This window comes from Dermacentor silvarum, unplaced genomic scaffold (assembly GCF_013339745.2).
Source record: "Dermacentor silvarum isolate Dsil-2018 unplaced genomic scaffold, BIME_Dsil_1.4 Seq765, whole genome shotgun sequence".
In the NCBI taxonomy this organism is placed as follows: domain Eukaryota; kingdom Metazoa; phylum Arthropoda; class Arachnida; order Ixodida; family Ixodidae; genus Dermacentor; species Dermacentor silvarum.
This window is the reverse complement of record NW_023606742.1, coordinates 50,768-60,001: the sequence shown is the minus strand read 5'-3', so window position 1 is coordinate 60,001 and position 9,234 is coordinate 50,768. Positions and strand designations below refer to the sequence as shown.

The 9,234-nt window shown below is 46.1% G+C and overlaps 1 protein-coding gene across 1 annotated transcript; it reads right to left on the bottom strand.

Moving 5' to 3' along the window:
* Positions 1–4: 4 nt before the first annotated feature.
* Positions 5–8,966, bottom strand: LOC119435502 (ral GTPase-activating protein subunit beta-like). The gene is made up of 6 exons (XM_037702342.2): positions 8,653–8,966; positions 4,567–4,771; positions 3,676–3,874; positions 2,444–2,608; positions 1,306–1,539; positions 5–507 (listed from the first exon to the last, which is right to left on the bottom strand). Exons 1-6 carry the CDS (start codon positions 8,670–8,672, stop codon positions 5–7), a joined length of 1,326 nt encoding a protein of 441 aa, XP_037558270.2. The 5' UTR covers positions 8,673–8,966.
* Between the last annotated feature and the right edge of the window lie 268 nt (positions 8,967–9,234).

Sequence of the window (9,234 nt, the reverse complement as noted above, 5' to 3'; positions counted from 1 at the left end):
AATCTCACAGACACATTGAGGCTATGATAGACGCCATAGTGGATGGCTCTGGATAAGTTTTCGACCACCTCGGGTTCTCTAACGTGCACATAAATCTAAGTACACGTGCGTTTTTCCACTTCGCCTCCATTAAAATGAGGCTGCAGCGCCCGGAAATCAAATCCACGAACTTGCACTCGGCGGCCAAACACCATAGCCACTGAGCCACCATGGTGGGTGGCAGCGAAGAACAAGACAGCACACACGTACCCAGAGTGGCATCAACGAGAGTGGCAATGCCCATCATGGCTCTGTGGAAGATGTGGGGCAGCGCGGCCAGGCACGGGTTTTGGAACGGGTCGACAATGGAGTCACTGGCCTCCAAGAGGCTGTAGAACCCCGGCGTCTGGCTGACGATCTCGGGACGGCACAGGTCCACGGGGTTGCCAAGCACGTGCAGGAAGCGGTACCACGCCTGCGCCAGCTGCTCACCGCTCAGCTCCGCGACGAGACTCACCGCCTCGTCCTCTGCGTGACAACCACAAACAACGCACACGGAGCTAGTCTGTTGAGATGCAACAAATGATGACTTGCTCTAGCTCCATACATGGACATCCAAAGGGAGATGGCAACTGCAACACAGACACCATAATGGCCTAACGCAGATTCAGAAAATGGTGCATGAATCCCATTACAATAGAGTTTTAGACTGTTCGTAAATTTATTACCGTTTACAGAACTAGCGGGTCACCACAGTTGTGGATGGCAGTAGCCACAGTGGTAGTGACATCTTGTGACACTTTCTCCAACTACAATACGTTGGAAATGTTTTCGTTGCCTAACCCTGGTCATTGCCATATCATTGCCTAACCCTGAGATACAATCCAATCTTCCCATTTCACAATCTACCCTGAAAGACTCCTCAGTTCTACAAAAGCCTCACAGACTTTACAGCGCAACAGTTTAATCAGCACATCGGGGGTTCCTACTGGTCTAAGTCTTTCATGAAGCATAGGTCTAAAAATAAAAATTTTTAAGTGCTCTAAGCTCTAACTTTACTACTGTGCTTTAACCCATGTATTCAGATGCATATTAACTTGAAGTCCATGTTTAATTTGATCTAAATGACACTTGGCATGAACATGCCCAAGACGCTCATTGCATTTCCTTCGGCGCGTTTGTGACAGGCGTCATTTAAATCAAGTCAAGCATGGGCTTCAAGTTAAGATGAATTTATAAATATGGGGGTTAGTCTCTCACGAGAATTTTTCTAAGCAATCACCGCTGGCAAACCTTTCGTTGAGGACGTGAAAAACGACGGCTCACCCAGCTTGAGTTCCGGGTAGTGGTGTCCGTACATGAGGCGCAACACAGCGGCCGTGAGGACAAGGTTGATGCGGTTCCACTGCTCGACGAGCGCCCCGCGGTGCCTCCAAGTGCAGCATAGCTCGCGGAATGTCTTCCACAGGTTGGGCGACGGGAAGCAGCGGCTGCATGCCAACAGCCAAACCTCGAACAGAGCCGTCAGGATACGCTCGCACATGTGGCTGCCCATGTCATCTGCAACAGACACAATCACAGTCAGTCGTAACGGGAAGCATAAAACCTAAAGGCTCTGGGTATGCAGCTATGACTACCGTTAGAGTCGAACTTTGTTATAACAAAGTTGCACCCAACCTGAAATACTTTATATATTATATCCCATATTTACTATAAGCATATATCCATTATGCGATGATATTGGCGAGATACATTTTTAGATTTCCTTCATTATATCCAGTAATTTGTTAAATCTATGTTCGTTATATCAATGTTCAACTGTACCTCAACGTCTGTGCAACGCGCAATTTTTCAACAGCAACACTTAGCTTTCACATTACGCAGAGTTCCTGTAGAGTGAAATGGTGACATGGAAAAAAATTGCTAGATTACCCCTATACTAAGCTAATCGAATCAAATAATGAGGTCTAACATACAAAAGCAACACACCTATGAGAGATGCCACACAACCGCCTATGAGAGATGTCACAGTGGAGGACGGGCTTCGGATTAATTATAGACCACATAGGCTTCTTTAAAGTGCACTAAAATCCTTGCACACGAGTGTTTTTTGCATTCCACAACCCCTGGAATGCGGCCACAAAGGCTTGAAATTTAACATGCGACCTAGTGCTTGGCAGCAAAATGTTATAGCCGAAAATTCTGGCGTTCTGCATGCCAAAAACATGATCTGATTATGAGGCATGCTGTAGAGGGGGACTCCGGATTAATTTTAGACCACCTGGGGTTCTTTAACATGCATTTCAATCTAAATTACACGAGCATTTCTCTATTTCACCCCCATCAAAATGTGGCCGACATTCCTGGAATCGAATCCACGAGCTCATGCTCGGCAGCGTAACCGTGGCAAGTTGGCTAGCCACTTGGCTATCCCTGCAGGTAAGCAGAAAAATGAAAAGAAAACCTTTTCTGGATGGTGGTGCCAATAAAACGTCGTTGACAGCCAGCAGGAAGCGAAGGATCTCGTCCCATGTCTCCTTCTCAATCTTTGTCGACTCCTGGGCTACTGTCTGAAGTCTCCTCAGCACCTGGTGGCAGAGCACCGCCTGGCGACTGATCATGTCCGTCTCTGAAAGAACGAATAAGGTTTAAGCACTTTTCGGAAGGGACCATTTCCTTCAAATTTTCTGCACAACAACCAAAATGCTCCAACATTGCAAAAGAATAATGAAAAGAAGACCCGTTTGTTAACTTGACACTTCATAAGGAAATTGGATCAAATGAGGGCGCAGTTGAACAAGGCAACAAACAGGTCTGACTGGCTTTTCAGCTCAGAGAATATGTTAGGAGCAAAAAAAAAAAAATGCTAACAGAATGGCAATAATGGCAAGTTCGCTGACCTACTAGCCAAACACAGCGAGTTTAAGCCTGAGACACATTTTTTGCCTCTTTTTTGGTAGTTACAAACACTTATATCAACTGTGTTGCAGCTACTGACCACGCTCATGGACAAGACAGTTTAGCAGCTAACTGACCTGCCGACAAGAAACGTGTGGTCAGCACAGCTAGCCCAGCAACAATTTGAGTAAATAAGAAATGTAAATGTCGAGAGATAGCTTCTGGCATACCTGCTAAGATACGCTGCTGGAACCCTTTTTGGTTAGTTTTACTCGCTAGTCCACTATGAGGAATGCGGGTGCTGTGAAGTAAGGACACGTCAGAGTCTACACGGCAGGTAATCTTCGGCCTTACCCCATGCTATGAGACAAGAGTCATGCTAATTTATTCATTTACCCTGCACATATGGTTACACCATCAGATGAGCTGTGACCAGCATCACATGAAGCATTGTCTATTACTGAAAGGTGTTTTTTTTTTTTTTTTTTTTTGCAGGAATGTGCTGTTTGGCTAGTTGGTTAGACAAAGCAGTGCTCCACCTTGCTTTGTCTATTTGGTTGTCCAGTTTTTTGTGCTGGAAAATATCAGTACAGGTACTTTTCTTTTATCCTGCACTCCTGTGCCAGTTCTCTAACATAGACTGTCGCGTTCCGGTAGAGGAATGCCATGCATGGTGCATGTGAAACACAAGGTTTTCTTTTGCCATATGAAGCAGCTTGTAGGTGGGTGGGGCATGACGCCGATGCGCAGTTGCAGTGTCCCCATTATTGTCATCGCTGTAAAGCTTGTGCAACTCACGACTGTCCTCGCGAGGCTCGAAAAGGTTGTACAGGTGGCGCAGCATCCTCCTGAAGTACTGGTTGGCATCGTCTTGGACTGGCTTGGGAACGCACGGCTTTGGCTGTGTCAGGGCCTGCATCCACTCGCAGTAGACGTGGACACAGTCCCGGATGGCCTCGTGCTCCGTGAGTGGTAGCCGCAGCCCGAAGCAAATGACCTGGGAGGAAAAGATTGTCAACTCTAATCTGCTTCACCATCAGCCTGTATTTATGTCCACTGCAGGACGAAGGCCTCTCTCTGCGATCTCCAATTACTCCTGTCTTGCGCTAGCTGATTCCAACTTGCACCTGCAAATTTCCTAACTTCATCACCCCACCTAGTTTTCTGCCGTCCTCGACTGCTTAGTCCATTTCAAACACTTGTCCATTTAACTCTTGTCAGTACCCCATTTTCGACAGTGCTGACAACTGTTAACTGGAGCATCACATTTCGGTACAGATTTTGAAGACATATTTCTAGAAACCGGTGCTAAGCACAGGATTTAAGCTAAATCAACATTAGTTTGTTACTGCATGGTTCTGATTGCACAATTAGGACATGTGCTCCAAGGTTACATTATCAGATGTCAATTAGCAATTTTTGTTAATTAGCCAACATCCCTCTGCAATTTGTCTTGCAAGTAGTGTACACCCATCCATGTAATCCAGGTGATGTGACAGAATTGTAATATCTACCAAAGGATCTCCTTAATAAGTCTGTTTCCGTTCAAATAGATCACTCAGTATATATGTGCCTTTTTCCAACACACTATTTGTGAAAGTCGGTGCTTGTGAGGTTCCCTTCCTCCCATCTCTGCAGTATTTCACTGTAAGCTGCAATATCCGGAGCACTGCGCAGGTCGTTACCTACCTCCATGCACCAGTTGACCTCGATGTCAGACACCAGCGTGCTCGGCTCACACTTGGCAATGTTGATCCCCAGGTTGCTCGCCAGTGAGTGAAGAACGGCGGCGACCACGTTGCGGCCTGCCGCACACGGGAACTTCTGGAGCACACTGGTGCTGCGCTCCTTCGCATCTTCGGTGACGGGTAGCACGAGCCACTCGGAGTACATTCTGGAAGAGGAAATAGGTGAAACATTGTGATAGAAATCGTCGAAGATGTTCCCCAAAGTCAGTGACGGCGTTGTTCTGTAACCTGCTGCATTTCCCCATGCCATCCGTGAATCCCGCAACTTTATGGGCACGTCAACAGACACATGAAATGGCAATCTCGATGCCAAACACAATGCCGGAATAATACCACGACACAATATGTCTCGTTGCAATCACAGCAGCCCAGTTGAAACTCGGTAGCAACCCCCACTACCCCTAGTATCCTGGCTGCAACTTCGTAGCAATACCTTTCCTTCAAGTATCCGTGCTAGACTGTTGCAGATAGGGCATTTGCAGGTTGGGTGCCTTCCTCATCCCTTACTCTCCTCTTCCTGCACATCTATGCTTTCTCTCTCCCATATGTACTCTTCTTCTCATCGCTTGTGTTACCCTCTCCAGTTTCTATTGCCCGAGATTGGCCAACGTCCATCTAAAGTGGGCAAAGTAGCTAAAGAAAGCTATCGCTCTAAAACACATGATCGTTAAAGGAGTACCGACACATTTTGAAAGCTGTATGCACCCTAGCACATGCTTCTCGTGCTTAACAAGCACAAAGATTGAGAAACATAAGATATTTTATTTGAGACTACAGGCACCAACGTCATTTAGCAATAAAACTACACGTGATGGTGTTGCTCGCAGCATTAAAAAAGCAACAAGAGCACTGCACACATTCATTCAGGATGTGTTCGCGTGTGGCAGCCACACCGATTGCAGGACTATAGCCAGCCACTGTATTGTGACGTCTTGAAACTTACATCTCCCATGTAATAAAACTGAAACTGGCTTGCAGAAACGAACAAAGCAAATTATTCAGGGCACTCTGGAACCTGCCAGTGCATTTCTTGAGATTTTAGAGCATTTGGACCCTCACACAGCGTAAAACAATGACAACATTAATATGACGTGTCAGTACTTCTTTTAACATAAACAGAAAATTTTCGTTTGCATAACGAAAAGAAGCTGACTCCTTCCTTTGTAACTCCTGGTCAATGACTGCAATGAGCAGCAACAGGTCAAAAAGTAAAGAAGAATTGGCAATATCAGGCAGCTGCATATGAAGTAACTTGGAAGTTAAGGTATTAATTATTCTTGTTCTTTTTTCCTTTCAAACAATGAAGCACCCATTACGCTTTCTTGAACACATGAACTGACTCACAGGCATGAGAAAGCAATATTACAACTCATACTTCAGCAGTAATAGTTGTTTTAATAGAGATTAGGTGTTCCTATTCATATTGGTTTCACCCACACATGCGCCTGCATTAAGCCTTGTTTTTCAATAATTCATTTTTTTGGCATTTACAGAAATGGTGACCAGAAGCTAGCAGATTGTCTCTGTCTTGTGTACTATCTGCAGTGATTCAAATGTGAACGTCTTAGCACATGATTTTTGACAGCCCAGCGAAAAGTAAAAGGCACAAAAATGTACGACCAATTCCTAGTGATTGCAATGACTGTCCGATGGATATCCTGTGGACATCTACTGCCAGGACATGATCGTCTGGCTGAACTTTCAGTGTCCTGTGAACGTCCCTTGCATGTCCACAAGGGACATTTGCAGACATCATGCATGCATTTTACGGACATGTCAGGGCCTTTTGCCATGTTTGATATGTATATATATACATATCGTATACATATCAAGTATACGATACGCTACTCTGGCGCCATCTCGTAGCGGTCGTCGCTTGTCTTATATAGCACTATGCTTTTCTTCTCACGCTTTCGCCATACCCTTCACCTCCACTTTCCGCCTCATGGTTCCACTTCACTCTCCTCCTCTGCTTTCCTCTTCGCACTCTCTTCGCTATCGCTGCCTTTCATCGCCTGCTGCCCCCCCCCCCCCCCCACTTCGTGTTGGCTCATTCATTCTTTGCTGTGCTCGTTCGCACAGTTATGCCGGGGGACAACGCCGACGCTCAGCACAGGAACGGGCGCCTAAGGGCTGCGCTCTAAAATGCACATCCGGCGGATGGCCTGTCTCCAAAACAGACCACGGACATTGGGACATGAATTAGATACCCTAGGAATCAGTGTTTTCACTGAGTTCTGGTGTGTCATGGTCACTGCTTGTGGCCCATCACAGTTGGGTGTACATCAAGATGGCATTTGCTTTTTGCTTGGCTGTGCAAAAACCATGCGCTTCACTTTTAACATATGAATGACTGCAGATAGCAGAAAAAATCCCAAAGTTTGTGGCTACACAATGCTACTAATTTTATTGTTTGTTACGCTAGGACTTCGTTAGCACAAACAAGCAATTTGAATGCACTTTGGCAAGCACAAGTAAGGCCAGCAGCGCCTTAAACAGCTGTGGTATAATAAACCATGACGCTACTTAATCCCCACATATAAGCACAGTTTATGTGTTAGACCGCTGCTGAAAGGTCTGCGCACTGTCACGGAAGCACATGGCACTCATAGTGCACTTATAGTGCCAGTCACAACCATAATGCTAGCACATGCTAAAGTAGTACGTTCAAACATGGAGTTCTCGAAGATACCATGTCCCAAAATATACCCTCTAGTCTGTAATAGACGAATTGTATTAGGCGTTTCAGTTGCCTTGGGTTCTAAGCGCAAGAGAATTTACATGCACGTGGTTGATGGAGAACGCGGTCGAAATAAGCGTGTGCTCCCGTCAGCACCTTACAAGCGATTGCTGTGGCTGAATTAATGATACAATTACAACTACAACCATAAGTTAACACACTCACTCTGGAGTGCACCGACTCATCTTCGCTCCTCGCTAATTTCACAGACGTAGGATAGAGTGTGCATGAGTGAAAAAAAAATTGGATTGGGCTAGGTTATGAACGGGAATGAGTGTCTGAGTTTGAGTGCACGTGAGTACTAACATGACTAAATGCCGGTGAGTCTGGGTGGAGGTGACTGTGAACATTGGCTTGTGCTGGAAAGGGTATGCGAAAGTGTGTACGAATGCAAGTGAGCATTGGCGAGTATTTGTGGGCACGAGTAGCAGCGTGAATGAGTGCTGATGACTGGGTACACATCAGTGTGAGTTAGTGTATGGTCCAAAAAAATATTGGTGAGAGAGTATCCACTTATTGCGCCGACCCACGAAAACAGCGCAGAACGTCAGAAATATGCCAGCCGAGACAATGTCATAGGGTTGCAAAGAAAGATCATCTCTTCAACTCTAGCTTCAATGGGTCCATGTCTAATGACATGACATCCCCCCTGTTGCTGTACTGCAATAACAAATTTCACTAACGTCAGGTTTATGTTTAAGTGTGACAATTTCGACGCTCGTATAATTGACCTGGAGTTGGATGCGCACTTGGAAAAACGATGGTATAGCGGCTTCTTGCTGAAAACGAGCATTTCGAAGGAGCCCAAGTCTTGTGAAGCTGTGTGTAGTGTGCAAGGAGAACTGTACGAGACGGCAATCTTGGCCCAACTTCTCATTAACAGGAGCTCGCATGGATCGTGGAAGACGGAATTTCGTTTTATATAAAGAATGCACCGCTTGCCGCACTAACCAACATCAGAGGTGCAAAGGCAGCAAGGCCTTCGACATTACCGCGAACGTACTAACACGGATTCAGCAAAGAATACGGCGGAAACTACGACAGCAGTTTGTTGTAACTCATCGCACATCTTCGGGCCACTACGAAACAGTTCTCGCGCAAGCTTGCGCGTGCAAATCGCACATCAGTAGTGCAAAGGATGTGTCACGAAAACATTTAAAGAATAAATAGAAGGAAACACCTCATGCACACCAACACGGGTGCAGCGTTGGTATGTATCGGTGATTGAGAGGCCACCCACTTCAGCGATGCTGCTCGATTTTTGAAAGCCAACAACAGGAAGCTCACCTGTCTCGTTGACGGACCATTTTATGAACTTGCGCAGGCTAACGCATAGCACTTGCCACGGAAAACACTGCCGCAGGCGTCAGATCGCCGATCAGGCAGATGAGCGACACACCTCCCAGAGTGCTAAACTGGCGTCAGGCGTTTCCAACAAGCGGCGCCGTCCACTGACGGCGAATTCGTTCAGGAATTACGAAAACTGGTGCTGCTATAATGCAGTCTTCGCGATTAAGTACGAAAGTGCCCATAACATGATCGCGTTTTCTTGCTAGGATCAGCTGGGACAGGCTGCTACAGGCGAGACATCGTTGACGGGAGTGCTCCAGGGGAGTGCTTCTTCAGCAACTAATGATGATGATGCTGCTGTAATTTCGAAACTGAAACTACATGTGCTATAAAAGTGTTCTAATCAACGTTTCACCGATCGTGCTTCTATTTGTTAGAGCGTGCAAGTTGCGTATGTTTAATTTTAACTGCGAAGAACCGGTTTTCTTGCCTGAGAAACAGAAACAAATCCCCGGGACTATGACGTATTTTCGGCTCAGCTTTTGTCGTATGCACGACCTACTGTAGGTCGTGGCGGCG